The sequence below is a fragment of the Pseudophryne corroboree genome, chromosome 9 (genome assembly GCF_028390025.1).
Source record: "Pseudophryne corroboree isolate aPseCor3 chromosome 9, aPseCor3.hap2, whole genome shotgun sequence".
Lineage (NCBI taxonomy): Eukaryota > Metazoa > Chordata > Amphibia > Anura > Myobatrachidae > Pseudophryne > Pseudophryne corroboree.
In genome coordinates, this window is record NC_086452.1 from 291810831 (window position 1) to 291837744 (window position 26914).

The following is a 26914-nucleotide window of genomic DNA, read 5'->3' on the forward strand; positions in this document are numbered from 1 at the left end:
GTGCAGCACCCGTGAGGGTGTAAATCGCTTTTAGACAACCCTTGACACGTTTATCCGTAGGCTCTTTTAGAGACGTGACGGTAGTGACAGGTAGAGCTGAGGAAACAACCATCCTAGCCACATGCGAGTCTACTGGAGGAGGCGTTTCCCAATTCTTAGACAGCTCTGGCGCGAGGGGATAGCGAGCCAGCATCTTCTTTTGAGGCACAAACTTCGTACCCGGGCTTTGCCAGGGTTCCTGACGTATATCCACTAGGTGGTCAGAGTGAGGTAAAACTTGTTTAATCACCTTCTGACGCTTGAACCTATCTGGTTTCTTAGGAGGAACGGATGGCTCGGGATCATCCGTAATCTGCAGAATTAACTTAATAGCCTCCAAAAGATCAGGAACATCCACATGTGAACTACCCTCCCCATCAGCCGTATCGGAGTCAGAACCTGTGGGGTCAGTGTATGTGCTGTCTTCATCAGACGAGATGTCAGTGAGAGCAGTGGATTGTGAGGAGACGAGCGCTCGCTTAGAGGACCTCTTGGACTTAGGCGAGCGATGGTCAGACTTTTTAGTAGTCAGGGACTGGTTCAACTTCTTTAATTGAGCAGATAAATCGTCCGCCCACGGCGGGTTAGCTGCAGGGACCACATATGGTTGTACCGGCATTGGGGGTCCCATAGGGGGTGTTAGTTTATGAACTAGCGTATGCAGAAGCGTGGAAAAAGCAGCCCACGGAGGGTCAGTATGTGCCTCCGTTGCCACAGTCCCACTGGGGGGCAAGGAGCCCCCAGAACCAGAGCCCACAGCTGCTATATTCTCCCCATATGTGCCTGTGGCTTCAGCAACACCAGCAGTGTGTTCCGCCCCAGAACCGTTACCCTCAGAAGCAGACATGATATAACTTGCAGTATGAGGTAACACAGTACAATTATTAGCAGCACTATATCCCTAAACCCAAACCCCTGCGCAGTGTAGTCAGCACCAGCAGAGATAAAGGAGAGATATGGTGACTAAATCAGAGAAAAATACGCAATACAGTATATCTTTGTGAAAATCCTATATTAAATAACACCTGACGCACCAAGCCCCCTCAGGTTATAGAATATAGGGATAGCAAGTTGAGTGAAAGACACAAGATGGACACCACTCCGCTATCAATGCACACACAAATAGTCACAGTTTGTACAATGCAGAGGTTATTACTGACAATAATACTGCACTGGACTAGCTTACACAGCTATATAGTCAATAGATATAACAGTACACAGTAAGAAACTGGATGTATATCACAGGGTAATTGTACTATAAACCCCTGACTAAATGCACTCTTTCTTACTAACACTGACTAAAAAGGCAGGTAGAATACTTAAGTGTCATGTAAAGGCACAGCGCTGACAACCAGGCGGCTTTACATAGGAGGATTTGCCCAAGCAGTCCCAGGAACAGTGAGCTGAGGAGTAATGGCGCCGCAGACACTGACAGGGAGTGAGGAAAAGACAGAGATGCAGCTCCAGGGCGGGAACACTTGCTAGAAATGGCGCCCTGGGGCTGGGGTAGGGGCTTCAGGTCTAAGCCTTATCCCCTCTGCTGGCAAAACCACTGGGTACTGTGGGCGATATTAAAATCGGTTTTAAGAGAAAACCTGACCTGCGCCCAAGCCCTGGTGATCTAGTGGGATCGCCTGTATCCAGAGTGTCCACCACCAGCGCGCGCGATCCGACGCGGTCAGTGGATCGCGATAAAGACCGGGTCCCGCGAGCGGTACCCACTTACCACCTCCCGAAGCGCGGCCACGCGACCCTGGAGAGCCCCAGCCATGTGTGTCTAACATGAAGAAAACCGGAGCCTCCGCTGTAGGTACCCGGCAACCAGGGCTCGGGAGTGTACAGCGCCGCTGGGGAGAGCTGGAGCTGCAGCAGTGAATGTCACAAGACATTTACCACCGCTGCTGCCGTTGAAGTCTTCACTTTTTACCTCATAAAAAGCTTTTCTCAGGGCTGCTTGGAGCAGCCCCTCTGTTAAGTGCCTGCTTACTGCAGCATCAACTGACAAACTGAGCTCCTGTGCTGGGAGGCGGGGTGATATAGGAGACAGCGCTGTGCATTCTGGGAACAGTCAAAGCTTTGAGCCTGTTGGTGCCTCGGATCAAGATCCTACTCTACACCCCATTGTCCAGACTTGTGGAGCCCAGTGTACCCCGCAGCAGAAATTGCAATGCTGAGACACCCCGGGCAGCCGCCCAGGACGAACCCACTTTCCTGGTAGAGTTGGCATTTACCGAAGTCGGCAACGGCAATCCTGCCGTGGAATGAGCATGCTGAATGGTACCTCTGATCCAGCGTGCTGAATGGTACCTCTGATCCAGCGCGCAATAGTCTGCTTAGAAGCAGGACACCCAATCTTGTTGGGGTCATAAAGGACAAACAAAGCCTCTGTTTTCCTAATCCAAGCCGTTCTTGCAACATAAGTCCTCAATGCTCCGACGACATCAAAGGACTTTGAAACGGCTGAGGTGTCAGGAGCCACCGGCACCACCACCGGTTGGTTGATATTGAAAGAAGACACAACTTTTGGAAGAAAATGCGGACGCGTCCGCAGTTCAGCCCTATCCCCATGAAAAATTAAATAAGGACTCTTGTGAGACAGAGCCCCTAACTCCAACACTCGTCTGCCTGATGCCAAGGCCAACAGCATGACCACTTTCCAAGTGAGAAACTTCAACACCACCTCTTGCAGAGGCTCACACCAGTCCGATTTAAGGAACTACAACAACACATCAAGATCCCATGGCGCCGCAGGAGGCACAAAGGGAGGTTGGATGCGCAGAACCCCCTTCACGAACGTCTGGACATCAGGAAGGGAAGCCAACTGTCTCTGAAAGAAAATGGACAAGGCCGTAATTTGGACCTTGAGACACTCTAATCTCAAGCCAGCATCCACACCCGCCTTTAGAAATTGGAGAAGACGTCCTAATTGAAACTCCACCACAGGAGACTTCTTGGATTCACTTCTTGGATTCACACCAAGATACATATCTTCTCCAAATACGATGGTAATGTTTGGACGTTACCCCTTTCCTGGCCAGAATAAGTGTGGAAAGGACTTCACTGGGAATACCCTTACGGGCTAGGAACTGGCGCTCAACAGCCATGCCATCAAACGTAGCCGCGGTAAAGTCTTGATAAACTAACGGCCCCTGCAGACGGAGGTCCTCGCAAAGAGGAAGAGGCCGAGGATCTTCCAGTAGTATTTTGCATGTTTATCTGCCCAGAGGAGTATTTTTGTCACCTCTGCCATTGCCGCTCTGCTGACGGTTTATGTAAGCTACTGCCGTTACATTGCCTGACTGGATCTGTATGGGACGACCTTGAAGAAGATTCGCTTGATGAAGGCTGTTGTACACAGCCCTTAACTCCAGAATGTTTATGCGAAGAAGTACTTCTTGACTTGACCATCTTCCTTGGAAGTTTTCCCCTTGCGTGACTGCTCCCCAACCTCGGAGGCTTGCATCTGTGGTCACCAGGATCCAAGCCTGAATCCCGAACCTGCGTCCCTCCAGGAGGTGAGAACTTTGTAGCCACCACAGGAGTGAAATTCTGGCTTTGGTCGACAGGATTATCCTCTGATGCATGTGTAGATGTGATCCGAACCACTTGTCCAGTAGGTCCCACTGGAACACCCTGGCATGGAATCGGCCATATTGTAAAGCCTTGTAGGCCACTACCATCTTCCCCAGCAGGCGGATGCATTGATGAATTGACACGCATGCTGGTTTCAAAACTTGTCTGACCATCTTCTGGATCTCCAGAGCCTTTTGCACCGGTAGAAATACTTTCTGTACCTCAGTGTCCAGTATCATTCCCAGAAACGAAAATCTCATCGTCGGTTCCAAGTGTGATTTTGGAAGGTTTATGATCCAACCGTGCTGTTGAAGGATCAGGGATAGTGAAATGTCCTGCATTAACTTCTCTCGGGATCTCGCTTTTATGAGGAGATCGTCCAGGTAAGGAATCATGTTGACTCCCTTTTTGTGAAGGAGAACCATCATCTCCGCCATCACCTTGGTGAAGATCCTCGGAGCCGTGGAGAGCCCGAAAGGCAATGATTGGAACTGGTAGTGGCAGTCCTGCACCGCAAACCTCAGGTATGCTCGATGCGGAGGGTATATGGGAACATGCAAATAAGCATCTTAGATGTCCACTGACACCAGAAATTCCTTTTCTTTCAAACTGGAGAACACCGCCCTTATGGACTCCATCTTGAATTTGAATCTTTTCAAATATAGATTCAGAGACTTCAGGTTTAGAATCGGTCTGACCGAGCCATCTGGTTTCGGTACTACAAAGAGGCTTGAATAAAAGCCTTTTTCCTGTTGTAGCACAGGAACTAAGGAAATTACTTTGTCTTGACATAATTTCTGTATTGCGTTCAGCACTTTTGTTCTGTCCTGAACAGAAACTGGTAAGGCTGATTTGAAAATTAGGCATGGGGGAAGATCTTGAAATTCCAATTTATAACCCCGGGATACTAGCTGTAATACCCAAGGATCCAGATCTGCGCGAACCCAGACCTGGCTGAAAAACAGTAGACGTGCCCCCACCCGATCGTACTCCCGCAGCGTCCATGCTGTGGTTTAGCAGAAGTAGCTGTAGACTTCTGCTCCTGCGAACCTGATGGAGTTGTAGGTTTCCTACCTCTTCCACGCCCTCTACCTGCGAAGAAGGGGGTACCTTTAGTCTTTTTGTACTTTTTGGGCCGAAAGGACTGCATCGTATGAGAATGATACCCTTTCCTAGGTGGAGCAGCTGCGGAAGGCAAAAATGCAGACTTGCCTGATGTAGTAGTGGAAATCATGGCATCCAGCTTATCATCAAACAGGGCCACCCCATTGTAAGGGAGTGCCTCCATTTTCCTCTTTGATTCTGTATCATCATTCCATTGGCGAATCCAGAGCGCCCTGCGGCCTGAAATTGCCATAGCTGAGGCTCTTGAACCTAGCAAACCAATATCCTTCATAGCCTCAACAAAGTAACCTGCAGCATCTTTGATATGGCTGAGAATTAGGAGTATTTCATTAACTATCAAGTTGTCTGCCCATTTATCCACAGCATTACCCACCCACGCACAAGCAATGGTGGGTCTGAGCAACGTACCATTAGCGGTATATATAGACTTTAATGTCATCTCTAAGTTACGGTCAGCAGGATACACACACTATATATATATATATATATATATATATATATATATATATATATATATATATATATATATATATAAGATTTTACTCACCGGTAAATCTATTTCTCGTAGTCCGTAGTGGATGCTGGGACTCCGTAAGGACCATGGGGATTAGCGGCTCCGCAGGAGACTGGGCACAACTAAAGAAAGCTTTAGGACTACCTGGTGTGCACTGGCTCCTCCCACTAAGACCCTCCTCCAGACCTCAGTTAGGATACTGTGCCCGGAAGAGCTGACACAAATAGGAAGGATTTTGAATCCCGGGTAAGACTCATACCAGCCACACCAATCACACCGTATAACCCGTGATACTATACCCAGTTAACAGTATGAAATATAACTGAGCCTCTCAACAGATGGCTCAACAATAACCCTTTAGTTAGGCAATAACTATAAACAAGTATTGCAGACAATCCGCACTTGGGATGGGCGCCCAGCATCCACTACGGACTACGAGAAATAGATTTACCGGTGAGTAAAATCTTATTTTCTCTGACGTCCTAAATGGATGCTGGGACTCCGTAAGGACCATGGGGATTATACCAAAGCTCCCAAACGGGCGGGAGAGTGCGGATGACTCTGCAGCACCGAATGAGCAAACTCTAGGTCCTCCTCAGCCAGGGTATCAAACTTGTAGACTGTTGCAAAAATGTTTGAACCCGACCAAGTAACAGCTCGGCAAAGTTGTAAAGCCAAGACCCCTCGGGCAGCCGCCCAAGAAGAGCCCACTTTCCTCGTGGAATGGGCTTTTACAGATTTAGGCCGCAGCATGTGCAAGTTGAATCGTGCTACAGATCCAGCGAGCAATAGTCTGCTTAGAAGCAGGAGCACCCAGCTTGTTGGGTGCATACAGGATAAATAGCGAGTCAGTTTTCCTGACTCCAGCCGTCCTGGAAACATACTTTTCAGGGCCCTGACTACGTCCAGTAACTTGGAATCCTCCAAGTCCCAAGTAGCCGCAGGCACCACAATAGGTTGGTTCACATGAAAAACCGATACCACCTTAGGAAGGAATTGGGAACGAGTCCTCAATTCCGCCTTATCCATATAAAATACAGATAAGGGCTTTTGTATGACAAAGCCGCCAATTCTGATACACGCCTGGCCGACGCCACGGCCCACAGCATGACCACTTTCCACGTGAGGTATTGTAGCTCCACGGATTTAAGTGGCTCAACCCAATGCGACTTCAGGAAATCCAACACCACGTTGAGATCCCACGGTGCCACTTGAGGCACAAACGGGGGCTGACTATGCAGCACTCCCTTAACAAAAGTCCGAACTTCAGGCAGTGAAGCCCGTTCTATTTTGGAAGAAAATCGATAGAGCCGAAATCTGGACCTTCATGGAACTCAATTTTAGGCCCATAGTCACCTCTGACTGTAGGAAGTGCAGAAATCGACCTAGCTGAAATTTCTCCTTTGGGCCTTCCTGGCCTCACAGCACGCAACATATTTCCACCATATGCGGTGATAATGGTTTGCGTTCACTTCTTTCCTAGCTTTAAATAGCGTAGGGATAACTTCCTCCGGAATGCCCTTTTCCTTCAGGATCCGGCGTTCAACCGCCATGCCGTCAAACGCAGCCGCGGTACGTCTTGGAACAGACAGGCCCCCTGCTGCAGCAGGTCCTGTCTGAGCGGCAGAGGCCATGGGTCCTCTGAGATCATTTCTTGGAGTTCTGGTTACCAAGCTCTTCTTGGCCAACCCGGAACAATGAGTATAGTTCTTCCTCCTCTCCTTCTTATTATTCTCATTACCCTGGGTAAGAGAGGCAGAGAAGGGAACACATACACCGACTGGTACACCCACGGTGTTACCAGAGCGTCCACAGCTATCGCCTGAGGGTCCCTTGACCTGGCGCAATATCTTTGTAGCTTTTTGTTGAGGCGGGACGCCATCATGTCCACCTGTGGCCTTTCCCAACGGTGTACAATCATTTGGAAAACTTCTGGATGAAGTCCCCACTCTCCCGGGTGGAGGTCGTGTCTTCTGAGAAAGTCTGCTTCTCAGTTGTCCACTCCGGGAATGAACACTGCTGACAGTGCTAACACATGATTTTCCGCCCATCGGAGAATCCTTGTGGCTTCTGCCATCGCCATCCTGCTTCTTGTGCCGCCCTGTCGGTTTACATGAGCGACGCCGTGATGTTGTCTGACTGGATCAGCACCGGCCGGTGTTGAAGCAGGGGTCTAGCCTGACTTAGGGCATTGTAAATGGCCCTTAGTTCCAGAATATTTATGTGTAGGGAAGTCTCCTGACTTTTCCATAACCTTGGAAGTTTCTTCCCTGTGTGACTGCCCCCCAGCCTCGAAGGCTGGCATCCGTGGTCACCAGGACCCAGTCCTGTATGCCGAATCTGCGGCCCCCTAGAAGATGAGCACTCTGCAGCCACCACAACAGCGACACCCTGGCCCTTGGAGACAGGGTTATCCGCCGATGCATCTGAAGATGCGACCCGGACCACTTGTCCAACAGATCCCACTGGAAAATCCTTGCATGGGACCTGGCGAATGGAATTTCTTCGTAAGAAGCTACCATCCTTCCCAGGGCTCGCGTGCATTGATGCACCGACACCTGTATACGTATTAGGAGGTCTCTGTCTAGAGACGACAACTCCTTGGACTTCTCCTCCGGGAGAAACCCTTTTTATCCTGTTCTGTGTCCAGAACCATACCCAGGAACAGTAGACGCGTCGTAGGAACCAGCTGCGACTGTGGAATATTCAGAATCCAGCCGTGCTGTTGTAGCACTTCCCGAGATAGTGCTACTCCGCCGAACAACTGCTCCCTGGACCTCGCCTTTATAAGGAGATCGTCCAAGTACGGGATAATTATTTCGGCCATTACCTTGGTAAATACCTCGGTGCCGGGGACAGACCAACGGCAACGTCTGGAATTGGTAATGACAATCCTGTACCACAATTTTGAGGTACTCCTGGTGTAGAGGGTAAATAGGGACATGCAGGTAAGCATCCTTGATGCCCAGTGATACCATGAAATTCTCCAGGCTTGCAATAATCGCCCTGAGCGATTCCATTTTGAACTTGAACCTTCGTATATAAGTGTTCAAGGCTTTCAATTTTAGAATAGGTCTCACCGAACCGTCTGGTTTCGGTACCACAACATTTTGGAATAGTAACCCCGGCCTTGTTGAAGGAGGGGTACCTTGATTTCACCTGCTGGAAGTACAGCTTGTGAATTGCCGCCAGTACTACCTTTCTCCGAGGGCAGCAGGCAAGGCTGATGTGAGGTAACGGCGAGGGGGAATCGCCTCGAACTCCAGCCTGTATCCCTGTGATACTATTTTCAGAACCTAGGGATCCACCTGTGGGCAAGCCCACTGGTCCCTGAAGTTCCCGAGACGCGCCCCTACCGCACCTGTCTCCACCTGTGGAGCCCCAACGTCATGCGGTGGACTCAGAGGAAGCGGGGGAAGATTTTTGATCCTGGGAACTGGCTGCTGGTGCAGCTTTTTCCTTCTTCCCTTGTCTCTGTGCAGAAGGGAAGCGCCTTTGACCCGCTTGCTTTTCTGAAGCCGAAAGGACTGTACCTGAAAATACAGTGCTTTCTTAGGCTGTGAGGAAACCTGAGGTAAATTTTTTTCTTCCCAGCTGTTGCTGTGGATACGAGGTCCCAGAGACCATCCCCAAACAATTCCTCACCCTTATAAGGCAGAATCTCCATGTGCCTTTTATAGGCAGCATCACCTGTCCACTGCCGGGTTTCTAATACCCTCCTGGCAGAAAGGACATTGCATTAATTCTGGATGCCAGCCGGCAAATATCCCTCTGTGCATCCTTTATATCTAAGACGACGTCTTTAATATGCTCTATGTTAGCAAACTATTATCCCTGTCTTAGAGTATTAATATTATCTGACTGGGTATCAGACCACGCTGCAGCAGCACTATTTATGCTGAGGCAATTGCAGGTCTCAGTATATAACCTGAGTGTGTATATACAGACTTCAGGATAGCCTCCTGCTTTTTATCAGCAGGCTCCTTCAAGGTGGCCGTATCCTAAGACGGCAGTGCCACCTTTTTTGACAAATGTGTGAGCGCCTTATCCACCCTAAGGGATATCTCCCAACGTGACCTATCCTCTGGCGGGAAAGGGTACGCCATCAGTAACTTTTTAGAAATTACCAGTTTCTTATCGGGGGAACCCACGCTACTTTACACACTTCATTCATTCATCTGATGGGGGAACAAAACACTGGCTGCTTTTTCTCCCCAAAAATAAAACCCCTTTTATGTGGTACTTGGGTTCATGTCAGAAATGCGTAACACATTTTTCATTGCCGAGAGCATGGAACGGATGTTCCTAGTGGATTGTGTATATGTCTCAACCTCGTTGACACTGGAGTCAGACTCCGTGTCGACATCTGTGTCTGCCATCTGAGGTAACGGGCGCTTTTTTGAGCCCCTGATGGCCTTTGAGACGCCTGGGCAGGCGCGGGCTGAGAAGCCGGCTGTCCCACAGCTGTTTTACGTCATCCAGCCTTCTATGTAAGGAGTTGACATTGTCGGTTAATACCTTCCACCTATCCATCCACTCTGGTGTCGGCCCCACAGGGGGCGACATCCCATTTATCGGCCTCTGCTCCACCTCTACGTAACCTTCCTCATCCCACATGTCGACACAGCCGTACCGACACAGCACACACACAGGGAATGCTCTGACTGAGGACAGGACCCCACAAAGTCCTTTGGGGAGACAGAGAGAGAGTATGCCAGCACACACCAGAGCGCTATATAATGCAGGGATTAACACTATAACGGAGTGATTTTTCCCCCAATAGCTGCTTGTATAAACAATATTGCGCCTAAATTTAGTGCCCCCCCTCTCTTTTGAACCCTTTGAGCCTGAAAACTACAGGGGAGAGCCTGGGGAGCTGTCTTCCAGCTGCACTGTGAAGAGAAAATGGCGCCAGTGTGCTGAGGGAGATAGCTCCGCCCCTTTTTCGCTGACTTTTCTCCCGCTTTTTTATGGATTCTGGCAGGGGTATTTATCACATATATAGCCTCTGGGGCTATATATTGTGATGATTTTGCCAGGCAAGGTGTTTATATTGCTGCTCAGGGCACCCCCCCCCCCCCAGCGCCCTGCACCCATCAGTGACCGGAGTGTGAGGTGTGCATGAGGAGCAATGGCGCACAGCTGCAGTGCTGTGCGCTACCTTGGTGAAGACTGAAGTCTTCTGCCGCCGATTTTCCGGAACACTTCTTGCGTCTGGCTCTGTAAGGGGGCCGGCGGCGTGGCTCCGGGACCGAACATCAATGGCCGGTTCCATGCGGTCGATCCCTCTGGAGCTAATGGTGTCCAGTAGCCCAAGAAGCCCAAGCTACCACCAGTTAAGTAGGTTCGCTTCTTCTCCCCTTAGTCCCTCGCTGCAGTGAGTCTGTTGCCAGCAGATCTCACTGTAAAATAAAAAACCTAAAATATACTTTCTTTCTAGGAGCCCCTAGTGTGCATCCAGCTCAGCCGGGCACAAGAATCTAACTGAGGTCTGGAGGAGGGTCTTAGTGGGAGGAGCCAGTGCACACCAGGTAGTCCTAAAGCTTTCTTTAGTTGTGCCCAGTCTCCTGCAGAGCCGCTAATCCCCATGGTCCTTACGGAGTCCCAGCATCCACTTAGGACGTCAGAGAAATATATATATAGATATATATATATATAGATATATATATATATATATATATATATATATATATACACACATATATACACATATATATATATATATATATACATACATACACACATATACAGATGAGCACAGACGGGAGTATGAAACACACTAATACATAACACACATACATATATCTATATAGTGTCTATATACGTATAGGTGAGAGTGACAGCAATATATTCTGATGAACACACATAGGTGAGTGTGAGACAGTTATACATAACGGACATAGATATGCATAAGTGAATGATACAGCAATATGTACATATAACCACATATACGCAAGTGTGAGACAGCAGTATATAGCGTACATAGAAACGCATAGGTGAGAAGTTTCTCTTTGTAAGTTAATTCAGCTTTAACAGGACAGAGCACCCCCTGAAGTAGGGCCGCGGTAACCGCCTGCCCCTCTAAAAGGGAGGCCGTGTGCGCCAGTCCATGGGCAAAGACGGCCAGTATTGAGGCCAGAGTGTTGTGGCTATGCACCCCCCTGCCGCTGATGCAGCTATTACTGGCGAGCTGAACACAGCTCCTGCTGCTCTCACACGGTTCACAAACATAGCTGTAAATAAAAATAAGTATGAATAAACTGAACTAAAACATGGGCTTCCAACTCCATAGGGACCTAAAGAAGAAGACTGGAATCATGGGGATGCGGGGAGAGAAAAACAGACACCTGCTTCCTACGTTTAGCTGGAAGAAGCACAGCTGGTTTCAGAAACGTCAGTGTCTTGTATCTACAGGGTCTACAAACTGCATCAATTAAATGGCAGACATTCGAACTAGCAGGGAAATCCTCTTCCCTACCTGAAGTATCCTCCCAATCAGGGTACACTTCCCCCTCCTCAGGAGAGAAGCCCACAGTGTCAGGATCCACAGAAAAGGCTAAGGGACTGTGTGCACAAGGAAGAGTCACTCACCTAAGATTATCTTAGCTCTGCAACAGAGTCCGCCATGGACCTAGCTCACTCTGGGAACACTAAAGGGCCCCATACACTACAACGATATGTCTGAGGCTGAAGTTGGAGGCGTTTTCCCTTGAACTCTCCCGGGAGCGTCCCGGGAGTAGTTCCATACAATTTGGTGCCCGAAATTGGATGAAATCGGTCATTACCGTTCTAGTGTATGGGGCCCTTAAAACATACACAGAACCTCCTGGCTGTGGATTCGCAGCAGAGTACATGGTTCTATACAACCCTTAGGCAATATTTGTCCACAAGTGTAACTTATAAAAAAAAATAAAAAAAAAAATAAATAATAAAAAAAAAAATAGAGCAGAGCCCTGGTTAACTTTAAAAACCTTGTCCAGTTTCCCTGACATGTTGCTATTCCATCAGAAAAATAAACAGAAAAACAACTACCCACCTGATAAATTCTGTCCCAGGAATAGTGCAGGAGGACTAACTGTGAACCACTAACAGACAGCATAAATCCTTAATTTAAGGGATAGCGCAGGAAGGCTGTGTCACAAAGTTGTTGCCCACAATATAATAATATATGTCCTTGTTAATCCCACACAATGCCTTACACAGCAATGAAAGGGTCACAGGCCAGCGCTACCAGGGTAGCCTGTTGCTGCTCTTACCTGACCCAGAATTTCCTTGGTGAGGTGTGCTGGCATGGCAGAGCCCAAAGACCAGCACAGCTAATTCAGTGATCCCCAGAGGCAGTAGGCAGAATGGGGCTTGGGATCACGCTGGCCCTCTAAACTGCTAACTCCCTCTCCACCAGCATACTGAGTCGCATGTGAACAGGGACTAAAGCACACAGGGAAGAGGAAGAAGGAAAAAAAAAAAAAAAAAAACACAGAAGAAAGAAAAACAAAGAAAAAAGAAAAACAAGGAAAGAAAGAGAGACAAAGAACGAAAAAGAGAGCGAGAGAAAGAGCAAAAGAGAAAGAAAGAGCGAAAGAAAGAAAATTGTGCATAACTAAACAAAAAATAAGATTTTACTCACCGGTAAATCTATTTCTCGTAGTCCGTAGTGGATGCTGGGGACTCCGTAAGGACCATGTGGAATAGACGGGCTCCGCAGGAGACTGGGCACTCTAAAGAAAGATTTAGTACTACTGGTGTGCACTGGCTCCTCCCTCTATGCCCCTCCTCCAGACCCCAGTTAAGGAAACTGTGCCCGGAAGAGCTGACATTACAAGGAAAGGATTTTGGAATCCAGGGTAAGACTCATACCAGCCACACCGTATAACTTGTGATAACATACCCAGTTAACAGTATGAACAACAACAAAGCATCAACCACGGATGCCAACATAACATAACCCTTTATTAAGCAATAACTATATATACGTATTGCAGAAAGTCCGCACTTGGGACGGGCGCCCAGCATCCACTACGGACTACGAGAAATAGATTTACCGGTGAGTAAAATCTTATTTTCTCTAACGTCCTAGTGGATGCTGGGGACTCCGTAAGGACCATGGGGATTATACCAAAGCTCCCAAACGGGCGTGAGAGTGCGGATGACACTGCAGCACCGAATGGGCAAACACAAGGTCCTCCTCAGCCAGGGTATCAAACTTGTAGAATTTTGCAAAGGTGTTTGAACCCGACCAAGTAGCTGCTCGGCAAAGCTGTAATGCCGAGACCCCTCGGGCAGCCGCCCAAGAAGAGCCCACTTTCCTTGTGGAATGGGCTTTTATCGATTTTGGATGCGGCAATCCAGCCGCAGAATGAGCCTGCTGAATCGTGTTACAGATCCAGCGAGCAATAGTTTGCTTTGAAGCAGGAGCACCCAGCCAGATAAACAGCGAGTCCGTTTTCCTGACTCCAGCCGTTCTGGCCACATAAATCTTCAAAGCCCTGACTACATCCAGCAACTTGGAATCCTCCAAGTCACGAGTAGCCGTAGGCACCACAATAGGTTGGTTCAAATGAAAAGATGACACCACCTTCGGCAGAAATTGTGGACGAGTCCGCAATTCTGCCCTGTCCATATGGAAAACCAGATAGGGGCTTTTACATGACAAAGCCGCCAATTCTGACACACGCCTAGCCAAAGCTAAGGCCAATAGCATGACCACCTTCCACGTGAGATACTTTAGCTCCACGGTCTTAAGTGGCTCAAACCAGTGGGATTTCAGGAAACCCAACACCGCGTTGAGATCCCAAGGTGCCACTGGTGGCACAAAAGGGGGCTGAATATGCAGCACTCCCTTAACAAACGTCTGAACCTCAGGAAGAGAAGCCAGTTCTTTTTGAAAGAAAATGGATAGGGCTGAAATCTGGACCTTTATGGACCCCAACTTCAAGCCCATAGTCACTCCAGACTGTAGGAAGTGCAGGAACCGGCCCAGCTGGAATTCCTCTGTAGGAACCTTCCTGGCCTCACATCAGGCAACATATTTTCGCCATATACGGTGATAGTGTTTTGCTGTCACGTCCTTCCTAGCCTTTATTAGCGTAGGAATAACTTCATCCGGAATGCCTTTTTCCGCTAGGATCCGGCGTTCAAACGCCATGCCGTCAAACGCAGCCGCGGTAAGTCTTGGAACAGACAGGGCCCCTGTTGCAACAGGTCCTGTCTGAGAGGCAGAGGCCATGGGTCCTCTGAGCATTTCTTGCAGTTCCGGGTACCAAGTCCTTCTTGGCCAATCCGGAACAATGAGTATTGTTCTCACTCCTCTTTTTCTTACGATTCTCAGCACCTTGGGTATGAGAGGAAGAGGAAATACATAGACCGACTGGAACACCCACGGTGTCACTAGTGCGTCCACAGCTATCGCCTGAGGGTTCTTTGACCTGGCGCAATACCTTTTTAGCTATTTGTTGAGGCGGGACGCCATCATGTCACCTGTGGCAGTTCCCATCGATTTGTAATCTGTGTGAAGACTTCTTGATGAAGTCCCCACTCTCCCGGGTGGAGGTCGTGCCTGCTGAGGAAGCCTGCTTCCCAGTTGTCCACTCCCGGAATGAACACTGCTGACAGTGCTTGCACGTGATTCTCCGCCCAACGAAGAATCCTGGCGGCTTCCGCCATCGCCACCCTGCTTCTTGTGCCGCCCTGGCGGTTTACATGAGCCACTGCGGTGATGTTGTCTGACTGAATCAGCACCAGTTGGTTGCGAAGCAGAGGCTCCGCTTGACTCAGGGAGTTGTAAATGGCCCTTAGTTCCAGGATATTGATGTGCTGACAAGCCTCCTGACTTGACCACAGTCCCTGGAAGTTACTTCCCTGAGTGACTGCCCCCCATCCTCGGAGGCTTGCATCCGTGGTCACCAGGACCCAGTCCTGTATGCCGAACCTGCGGCCCTCGAGAAGGTGAGCACTCTGCAGCCACCACAGAAGAGACACCCTGGCCCTGGGGGACAGGGTGATCAGCCGATGCATCTGAAGATGCGATCCGGATCACTTGTCCAACAGATCCCACTGAAAGATCCTCGCATGGAACCTGCCGAAGGGAATGGCTTCGTATGATGCCACCATCTTTCCCAGGACTCGCGTGCAGTGATGCACCGACACCTGTTTCGGTTTTAAGAGGTCTCTGACTAGAGTCACGAGCTCCTGAGCCTTCTCCGCCGGGAGAAACACCTTCTTCTGGTCTGTGTCGAGAATCATGCCCAGAAAGGGCAGACGCGTCGTAGGAATCAGCTGCGACTTTGGGATATTCAGAATCCAGCCGTGCTGTTGCAACACTTCCTGAGAGTGTGCTACGCTGACCAGCAACTGTTCTCTGGACCTCGCCTTTATGAGGAGATCGTCCAAGTATGGGATAATTGTGACTCCTTGCTTTCTCAGGAGCACCATCATTTCCGCCATTACCTTGGTAAATATTCTCGGTGCCGTGGAGAGCCCAAACGGCAACGTCTGGAATTGGTAATGACAGTCCTGTACCACAAATCTGAGGTACTCCTGATGAGGTGGATAAATGGGGACATGCAAGTAAGCATCCTTGATGTCCAGAGACACCATAAAATCTCCCTCTTCCAGGCTTGCAATGACCGCTCTGAGCTATTCCATTTTGAACTTGAATCTTTTCAGATAAATGTTCAGGGACTTTAAATTCAATATGGGTCTGACCGAACCGTCCGGTTTCGGTACCACAAACATTGTGGAATAGTTTCCCCTTCCCTGTTGAAGGAGGGGAACCTTTACCACCACCTGCTGGAGATATAACTTGTGAACTGCCGCTAACACTACCTCCCTTTCCATGGGGGAAGCTGGCAGGGCCGATTTGAGGTAACGGTGAGGAGGCATCACTTCGAATTCCAGCTTGTATCCCTGAGACACAATCTGTATAGCCCAGGGATCCACCTGTGAGCGAACCCACTGGTGGCTGAAATTTCGGAGACGCGCCCCCACCGCTCCTGGCTCCACCTGTGGAGCCCCAGCGTCATGCGGTGGATTTAGTGGAAGCCGGGGAGGACTTCTGTTCCTGGGAACTAGCTGTATGGTGTAGCTTCTTTCCTCTACCCCTGCCTCTGGCAAGAAAGGATGCACCTCTGACTTTCTTGCTTTTTTGTGACCGAAAGGACTGCATTTGGTAATACGGTGCTTTCTTAGGCTGTGAGGGAATATATGGCAAAAAATTTGACTTCCCAGCCGTAGCTGTGGAAACTAGGTGTGAGAGACCGCCCCCAAACAATTCCTCACCCTTGTAAGGTAAAACCTCCATGTGCTTTTTGGAGTCGGCATCACCTGTCCATTGCAGAGTCCACAGGACCCTTCTGGCAGAAATTGATATTGCATTTATTCTAGAGCCCAGTAGGCAAATATCCCTCATATATAGGACAGCGTCTTTTATATGCCCCAGGGTCAGTAAAATAGTATCCTTGTCCAAGGTATCCAGTTCCTCAGACAGATTATCTGTCTATGCTGCTACAGCACTACACATCCAGGCCGACGCAATTGCCGGCCTCAGTAGAGTACCTGAATGTGTATAAACAGACTTCAGGATACTTTCCTGCTTCCTATCCGCAGGATCCTTTAGGGAGGCCGTATCCTGTGACGGCAGGGCCACCTTCTTAGATAAGCGTGTCAGAGCTTTGTCTACCCTAGGGGAGGATTCCCAGCGCATCCTGTCCGTTGGCGGGAAAGGGTACGCCATAAGTAACCTTTTGGAAATCAGCACTTTCCTATCGGGGGAATCCCACGCTTTTTCACATAACTCATTTAAACTCATGTGAAGGGGGAAAAGTCACCTCTTGCTTTTTCTCCCCAAACATATAAACCCTCTTGTCAGGGACAGGGTTTACCTCTGATATGTGCAATACATCCTTCATTGCTATAATCATGTAGCGGATGGCTTTAGCCATTTTAGGCTGCAATTTTGCATCATTGCCATCGACACTGGAGTCAGAATCCGTGTCGATATCTGTGTCAACAATTTGGGATAGTGGGCGCTTCTGAGACCCTGACGGCCTCTGCGCTGTAGGATCAGGCATGGGCTGAGACCCCGACTGTCCCAAGGTTTCAGCTTTATCCAACCTTTTATGCAAGGAGCTTACATTATCATTTAACACCTTCCACATATCCATCCAATCAGGTGTCGGCGCCGTCGGCGGAGACACGTCATTCATCTGCACCTGTTCTGCCTCCACATAGCCCTCCTCGTGAAACATGGCGACACAAGCGTACCGACACACCACACACACAGGGGATGCTCTATATGAGGACAGGACCCCCACAAGGCCTTTTGGAGAGACAGAGAGAGAGTATGCCAGCACACACCCCAGCGCTATATGACCCAGGAATCACACAGTAACTTAGTGTTTACCCAGTAGCTGCTGTATATATGATTAATGCGCTAAATTTATGTGCCCCCCCCTCTCTTTTTACCCTCTTTCTACCGTGAGTCTGCAGGGGAGAGCCTGGGGAGCTTCCTCTCAGCGGAGCAGTGGAGAGAAAATGGCGCTGGTGAGTGCTGAGGAAGAAGCCCCGCCCCCTCAGCGGCGGGCTTCTGTCCCGCGATTTTGTGTAAAAATAATGGCGGGGGCTCATGCATATTACAGTGCCCAGCTGTATATATGCTGCTTTTTGCCAGGAGGTACTCAATTGCTGCCCAGGGCGCCCCCCCCTGCACCCTACAGTGACCGGAGTGTGTGGGTTAGTGTGGGAGCAATGGCGCACAGCTGCAGTGCTGTGCGCTACCTCATATGAAGACAGGAGTCTTCTGCCGCCGATTTTGATGTCTTCTTGCTTCAACCCGCCGGCTTCTGTCTTCTGGCTCTGCGAGGGGGACGGCGGCGCGGCTCCGGGAACGGACGACCAAGGTTAAGTTCCTGTGTTCGATCCCTCTGGAGCTAATGGTGTCCAGTAGCCTAAGAAGCGCAACCTAGCCGCAGTTAGTAGGTTTGCTTCTCTCCCCTCAGTCCCACGTAGCAGAGAGTCTGTTGCCAGCAGAAGCTCTCTGAAAATAAAAAACCTAACTAAAATACTTTCTTATTAGCAAGCTCAGGAGAGCTCACTAAAATGCACCCAGCTCCTTCCGGGCACAGATTCTAACTGGGGTCTGGAGGAGGGGCATAGAGGGAGGAGCCAGTGCACACCAGTAGTACTAAATCTTTCTTAGAGTGCCCAGTCTCCTGCGGAGCCCGTCTATTCCCCATGGTCCTTACGGAGTCCCCAGCATCCACTAGGACGTTAGAGAAACTGGGGTGGAGATACAGTAGGCAGGTGTAGAGGGGAAGGAGTTGTCTTTTAACTAGTGTCAAACCCCCTAGTGCCACACACGCGTAACTTCAGCAGTGTCTCTCAAAAGGATACAAGAGGAACACATACTACATCCACTGCAGAGTACAATAAGGCTCCAACTAATAACACTTATGGATTTATTTATTTAAATCTTACAAGGTTCCTATGAGTGCAGACTCATTTAATACTTGCGTTCAACTGATTTCACAAGGTTAAAAGGCACAATTTCTTTTTTCAGGGAGCATAGAATACATTATAAATGGTCAGATGTTTTATTACCCCATGTCACTCACCCTCTGTGCTTTTTCATGTTCTTCTTTAGCTTTTTTTAGTCGTTCTTTTTTCTCGTTGAGTTCCCTTTCTACCCGTTTCCGTTCATATTTACGCTGGTGTTCTGCAATTTTCTGGGCCTAAAGACATTCATAACAGTATGACGACCTACACATTAATAATTAAAGTCTGACACTATGTCAATATGTACTACACTTACACGTGGCTGCACCTCCTTCAGCATGGCACTTGCATCTTCATCATAGTCCAATTTACATGCCATGGCCAGGTCATGCGCTGCTTCTTCCCAGTGTCCCAGGAGCCTTCAGAAATCAATGGTAATAAGACTACTGCATAAAGTAATTTACCATTTTAGGTACATATTTTATAATGGCATTTACAATGTATGGATCCAAAGAGATCGTGCCAGAAAAAATAAGAATTTACTTACCGATAATTCTATTTCTCGTAGTCCGTAGTGGATGCTGGGAACTCCGTAAGGACCATGGGGAATAGCGGCTCCGCAGGAGACTGGGCACAAAAGTAAAAGCTTTAGGACTACCTGGTGTGCACTGGCTCCTCCCCCTATGACCCTCCTCCAAGCCTCAGTTAGGATACTGTGCCCGGACGAGCGTACACAATAAGGAAGGATTTTGAATCCCGGGTAAGACTCATACCAGCCACACCAATCACACCGTACAACCTGTGATCTGAACCCAGTTAACAGCATGATAACAGAGGAGCCTCTGAAAAGATGGCTCCCAACAATAATAACCCGATTTTTGTAACAATAACTATGTACAAGTATTGCAGACAATCCGCACTTGGGATGGGCGCCCAGCATCCACTACGGACTACGAGAAATAGAATTATCGGTAAGTAAATTCTTATTTTCTCTGACGTCCTAGTGGATGCTGGGAATTCCGTAAGGACCATGGGGATTATACCAAAGCTCCCAAACGGGCGGGAGAGTGCGGATGACTCTGCAGCACCGAATGAGAGAACTCCAGGTCCTCCTCAGCCAGGGTATCAAATTTGTAGAATTTCGCAAACGTGTTTGCCCCTGACCAATTAGCTGCTCGGCAAAGTTGTAAAGCCGAGACCCCTCGGGCAGCCGCCCAAGATGAGCCCACCTTCCTTGTGGAATGGGCTTTTACAGATTTTGGCTGTGGCAGGCCTGCCACAGAATGTGCAAGCTGAATTGTACTACAAATCCAACGAGCAATAGTCTGCTTAGAAGCAGGAGCACCCAGATAAACAGCGAGTCAGTCTTCCTGACTCCAGCCGTCCTGGAAACATATATTTTCAGGGCCCTGACTACGTCCAGCAACTTGGAGTCCTCCAAGTCCCTAGTAGCCGCAGGTACCACAATAGGCTGGTTCAAGTGAAACGCTGAAACCACCTTAGGGAGAAATTGAGGACGAGTCCTCAATTCTGCCCTGTCCGTATGAAAAATTAGGTAAGGGCTTTTATAGGATAAAGCCGCCAATTCTGAGACACGCCTGGCTGAAGCCAGGGCTAACAGCATAACCACTTTCCATGTGAGATATTTTAAGTCCACAGTGGTGAGTGGTTCAAACCAATGTGATTTTAGGAACCCCAAAACCACATTGAGATCCCAAGGTGCCACTGGAGGCACAAAAGGAGGCTGTATATGCAGTACCCCCTTGACAAACGTCTGAACTTGAAACAGACAGGGTCCCTGCTGGAGCAGGTCCTTTCTTAGAGGTAGAGGCCACGGGTCCTCTGTGAGCATCTCTTGAAGTTCCGGGTACCAAGTCCGTCTTGGCCAATCCGGAGCCACGAGTATAGTCCTTACTCCTCTCCTTCTTATGATTCTCAATACCTTGGGTATGAGAGGCAGAGGAGGGAACACATACACTGACTGGTACATCCACGGTGTTACCAGAGCGTCCACAGCTATTGCCTGAGGGTCCCTTGACCTGGCGCAATACCTGTCTAGTTTTTTGTTGAGGCGGGACGCCATCATGTCCACCTTTGTTTTTTTCCAACGGTTCACAATCATGTGGAAGACTTCTGGGTGAAGTCCCCACTCTCCCGGGTGGAGGTCGTGTCTGCTGAGGAAGTCTGCTTCCCAGTTGTCCACTCCCGGAATGAACACTGCTGACAGTGCTATCACATGATTTTCCGCCCAGCGAAGAATCCTTGCAACTTCTGCCATTGCCTACCTGCTTCTTGTGCCGCCCTGTCTGTTTACGTGGGCGACTGCCGTGATGTTGTCTGACTGGATCAGCACCGGCTGACCTTGAAGCAGAGGTCTTGCTAGGCTTAGAGCATTGTAGATGGCCCTTAGCTCCAGGATATTTATGTGAAGTGATGTCTCCAAGCTTGACCACAAGCCCTGGAAATTTCTTCCCTGTGTGACTGCTCCCCAGCCTCTCAGGCTGGCATCCGTGGTCATCAGGACCCAGTCCTGAATGCCGAATCTGCGGCCCTCTAAAAGATGAGCACTCTGCAACCACCACAGGAGAGACACCCTTGTCCTTGGTGACAAGATTATCCGTTGATGCATCTGAAGATGCGACCCGGACCATTTGTCTAGCAGATCCCACTGGAAGGTTCTTGCGTGGAATCTGCCGAATGGGATTGCTTCGTAAGAAGCCACCATCTTTCCCAGGACCCTTGTGCATTGATGCACTGAGACTTGGCCTGGTTTTAGGAGATTTCTGACTAGTTCGGATAACTCCCTGGCTTTCGCCTCCGGGAGAAACACCTTTTTCTGGACTGTGTCCAGGATCATCCCTAGGAATAGAAGTCGTGTCGTCGGGATCAGCTGCGATTTTGGAATATTGAGAATCCAACCGTGCTGGCGCAGTACTATCTGAGATAGTGCTACTCCGACTTCCAACTGTTCCCTGGATCTTGCCCTTATCAGGAGATCGTCCAAGTAAGGGATAACTAAAACTCCCTTCCTTCGAAGGAGTATCATCATTTCGGCCATTACCTTGGTAAAGACCCGGGGTGCCGTGGACAATCCAAACGGCAGCGTCTGAAACGGATAGTGACAGTTCTGTACCACAAACCTGAGGTACCCTTGGTGAGAAGGGTAAATTGGGACATGTAGGTAAGCATCTTTGATGTCCAGAGACACCATATAGTCCCTTTCTTCCAGGTTTGCAATCACTGCTCTGAGTGACTCCATCTTGAATTTGAACCTTTGTATGTAAGTGTTCAAGGATTTTAGGTTTAAAAATCGGTCTCACCGAGCCGTCCGGCTTCGGTACCACAAATAGTGTGGAATAGTACCCCTTTCCCTGTTGCAGGAGGGGTACCTTGATTATCACCTGCTGGGAATACAGCTTGTGAATGGCTTCCAATGCTGCCTCCCTGTCTGAGGGAGACGTCGGTAAGGCAGACTTTAGGAAACGGCGAGGGGGAGACGTCTCGAATTCCAATTTGTACCCCTGAGATACCACCTGAAGGACCTAGGGATCCACTTGCGAGTGAGCCCACTGCACACTGAACTTCTTGAGACGGGCCCCCACGTGCCTGAGTCCGCTTGTAAATCCCCAGCGTCATGCTGAGGACTTTGCGGAGGCGGGAGAGGGCTTTTGTTCCTGGGAACTGGCTGTATGCTGCAGCCTTTTTCCTCTCCCTCTGCCACGGGGCATAAATGAGGCGCCTTTTGCCCGCTTGCCCTTATGGGGCCGAAAGGACTGCGCCTGATAATACGGCGTCTTCTTAGGTTGAGAAGCTACCTGGGGTAAAAATGTGGATTTTCCAGCAGTTGCCGTGGCTACCAGGTCTGATAGACCTACCCCAAATAACTCCTCCCCCTTATAAGGCAATACTTCCATGTGCCTTTTAGAATCCGCATCACCTGACCACTGCCGCGTCCATAAACCTCTTCTTGCAGAAATGGACAGCGCGCTAACTCTAGATGCCAGACGGCAAATATCCCTCTGTGCATCACGCATATATAGAAATGCATCCTTCAAATGCTCTATAGTCAGTAATATACTGTCCCTATCTAGGGTATCAATATTTTCAGTCAGGGAATCCGACCACGCCATGCCCGCACTGCACATCCAGGCTGAGGCGATTGCTGGTCGCAGTATAACACCCGTGTGAGAGTATATACATTTTAGGATATTCTCCAGCTTTCTATCGGCAGGTTCCTTTAGGGCGGCCGTATCAGGAGAAGGTAGTGCTACCTGTTTAGACAAGCGTGTGAGCGCTTTATCCACCCTAGGGGGTGTTTCCCAACGTGCCCTATCCTCTGGCGGGAAAGGGTACGATGCCAATAACCTTTTAGGAATTATCAGTTTCTTATCGGGGGAAACCCACGCCTCATCACACACTTCATTTAATTCCTCGGATACAGGAAAAACTACAGGCAGTTTTTTCTCACCAAACATAATACCCTTTTTAGTGGTACTTGTATTATCAGAGATATGCAATAAATTTTTCATTGCTTCAATCATGTAACGTGTGGCCCTAGTGGAAGTCACGTTTGTCTCCTCATCATCGACACTGGAGTCAGTATCCGTGCCTGTGTCTGCCATTTGAGGTAACGGCCGTTTTAAGGCCCCTGATGGCGTTTGAGACCCCTGGACAGGCACAAGCTGATTAGCCGGTTGTCTCATGTCGTCAACTGTCTGTTATAAAGAGCTGACACTGTCACGCAATTCCTTCCATAAGCTCATCCACTCAGGTGTCGACTCCCCAGGGGGTGACAACTGTATAATAGGCAATTGCTCCGCCTCCATCTCATTTTCCTCCTCAAACATGTCGACACAATCGTACCGACACACCGCACACACACAGGGAATGCTCTGATAGAGGACAGGACCCCACTAGCCCTTTGGGGAGACAGAGGGAGAGTATGCCAGCACACACCAGAGCGCTATATATATACAGGAATGCCACTATAAAATGTGCTTTTCCCTTATAGCTGCTGTTTGTATTAAACTTGCGCCAAATTAGTGCCCCCCTCTCTTTTTTACCCTTTTCTGTAGTGCAGGACTGCAGGGGAGAGTCAGGGAGACTGGGTAAAGAGTGAAGCCTGGGCACCAACTACAGTAGGTAAACTTTCTTTCCCAGCAGCACAGACACCCTTCTTCCCTATAACCTAAGCCCATAGATCCAGTTACATTAACAAGCCCAAGGACATGGCGACTGAGAACGAGAAAAGCAGAAGTAAGATGGGCACACACACCTCAAGCATACAAACCACAGCTGGGAGAAGAACCAGAAGAGGAGAACAAACCACGCTAGTCAGGTGCAATAGAAGGGCACCCAGAGTCTCCGATTGATTTAGAGAAAAGAATTGACCGTTTAGGGCAAAAAATTCCCTTTTCTCCTTTCATTCATGTGTGAACTGGGAAGATGCTGGGACATCCTAAAGCGGGGCTGGGTGACCGGCGATGGGGATCCTGGCGGTCAGCATTCCGACCCCAGACGCAGAATGCTCATGGTTGTAGGATGAGCGCAACAAAGCACCTTGTGGGCTCGCTGCGCTCTTCACACAATGGACTCAGTGGCTCGCTGTGCTTGCCACAGGTTCTATTCCCACTCTATGGGTGTAGTGGACATCCTCGAGTGGGAATAGTCCCTGTTAGTTGGCATGCTAACTTGTAGGGCTTTTGATCACTTGGGATCCCGGCATCAGCATGATGACCGCCGGGATCCAAAGCGGTGGTCACATGACCGGATCCCGTCAAAACAGAACTTGCTGAAAGTGTCGGCAGAGACCTGAACCTTAATAGAGGAAAGACGAAGGCCCAAGTCTAACCCAGTCTGCAGAAAGGACAACCCAGGATAAAAGAAAGGACCAGGGATTGAATCCATGGACTGAGCACCAGTCAAAAATATGAGTTATGGTAAAACTTACCTTCGTTAACTTTTTCTTCGAGGTCCATGGGATACACAGGTACACTGGGGTATAGGGCTGCGGAGTGTATCCGGGCACCAGACATGTAAAGTTTTTAAGCTCCCAGGATGCTCTAGTCCTTCCTCCCTATTCCCCGCCCCCTGGCTAAGGGACTTCAGTTTTGATAACAAGCCCAAGGCAGGAGCAGGATGAAATTGAGAGAAGGAAGAATGGTACACTCAAGAAACACTCTCAGATGTAAGATAAGGGAACAAGTGATCACAGGAAAGAACCCATTGAAGGCAGATGCATCAGGGTGGGCGCCCTGTGCATCCCATGGACCTTGAAGAAAAAAAGTTAACAAAGGTAAATTTTACCATAACTCTTATTTTCTTCTTCGAGGTCCATACTGATTTACAGGGACATCCTAAATCAGTTAAGCCACAGGGTGGGGATGCTCCTGAGCTGAGAGGAGTACCAAACATCCAAATGAGGCATCCAGAGAAGCAAATGTGTTGAAGGCGTAGAACCTTAGGAAGGTGTGGACTGAGGACCATGTGACCGCCTTGCAGAGCTGTTCTGCAGACTCCACATGACGAGCTGTTCACGAAGTCCCAACAGACCTCACGGAATGAGCAGAGACCGTGTTCGGCACAGGGAGGTCTGTCTGTTGGTAAGCATGCGAGATGGTCAAGCTGAGCCATCTGGACAGAGTTTGTTTACCGGCTGGCCATCCTCTCTTGTAAAATCAGTAGAGGACAAAGAGCGAGTCCGTTTTCCTTAGAGTCTGTTCTCTGTACATAAATCCGTAAAGCTCGAACAACATCCATTGAGACCTCACTGGAGGAAAGGCCCGGAGAGATGAAAGCCGGAACCACAATTTCTTAATTTACACGAAAATTGGAGACTACCTTTGGGAGGTAGCCAGGTCTAGTTTGGAGGACAGCCATATCCTAGTGAATGATCAGGAACGGGGACTTACAAGAAAGCGCACCTAAGTCTGACACTCTCCTGGCTGATGCAATTGCTTGAAGAAATAGAGTCTGTGTAGTAAGCCATTTAAGGTCTACTGAGTCCAGAGGTTCATAAGGGGATTCCTGGAGTGACCCAAGGACTATGGACAGATCCCAAGGGGCAACCGGAGGGACAAATGGAGGTTGTAATCGGAGTATGCCCTTGAGAAATGTTTTAATGTCAGGAAGCGTAGCAATCCTTTTCTAAAACTATATGGATAAAGCTGATACTGGGAAGCCAGTCTCAATCCCAGATCCAATCTGGTTTAAAGAAAAGCAAGGATTCTGGATACCCTAAAAGTATGAGGGTCATAATTATTTGGAGAGCACCACTGGAAGTAGGTGTGCCACACTCTGTAGTAGATTCGTGCTAAAGCTGGTTTTCTGGCTTTAAGCATTGTCTGTACCACTTGGCGAGAAAACCAAGAGGGATATCTCAAGAGCCACGACGTCAAAGACAGACAAACCAAGTCTGGATGTAGACAGGGACCCTGGGATAGCAGATCCTGCCATAGAGGAAGTGGCAAAGGGTTGTCTATGGAGAGACTGAGGAGGTCTGCGTACCAATGATGTCTAGGACACGCTGCTGCAATTAGTACAATCGTCCCCCCGTCTTGTTTGAACTTTCGGAGCACCCTTGGAAGAAAGGTCACTGGAGGGAACAGATTCACACTAGTGTGAACTCCCAGGTCACTGAAAAAGCGTCCACAAAGGCCGCTTCTGGGTCCCTTTTGTGGGAACCATACACCGGCAGCTTTTTGTTGTGACTGGAGGCCATGAGGTCCACCTCTGGAAGTCCCCACTTGTCCACTAGTAGTTGGAAGATCTGCGGGTGTAAGGCCCACTCTCCCGAATGTACTGAGAAAGTCCACCTCCCAATTTAGAACTCCCGGGATGAAGACTGCGGATATTGCCGGGAGATGGCGTTCAGCCCAACATAGGATCTGTGCCACTTTGAGCATCGCCATGTTGCTGCGAGTTCCTCCTTAGTGGTTCAGGTAAGCCACCGCTGTGGTGTACCGGTTTGCCCTGAAGAGCGGGCTTGGTTTCCTTGAGGGCCCTGAGGATTGCCCGTAGTTCCAGTACATTGATTGGCAACAGACTGAGTAGGTCCACCTTCCCAGGAAGGAGTGGTGACACGTTGCTGCCCCCCCAAGCTTGGAGGCTGGCATCAGCCGTCAGGATTACCCAGTCCGATATCCAGAATGGACGGCCATTGTCTAGGTGGGC

At 49.2% G+C, this 26914-nt stretch overlaps 1 protein-coding gene across 1 annotated transcript in view; it reads right to left on the reverse strand.

Moving 5' to 3' along the window:
• Window positions 1-26914, reverse strand: part of ST13 (ST13 Hsp70 interacting protein) — a 271413-nt gene that overhangs the window by 57006 nt on the left and 187493 nt on the right. Inside the window, exons 8-9 of the mRNA XM_063940373.1 lie at window positions 19059-19161; window positions 18862-18978 (exon numbers count right to left, since the gene is read on the reverse strand). Coding sequence (XP_063796443.1) covers window positions 18862-18978; window positions 19059-19161 — 220 coding nt within the window. The remainder of the gene's footprint in view (window positions 1-18861; window positions 18979-19058; window positions 19162-26914) is intronic.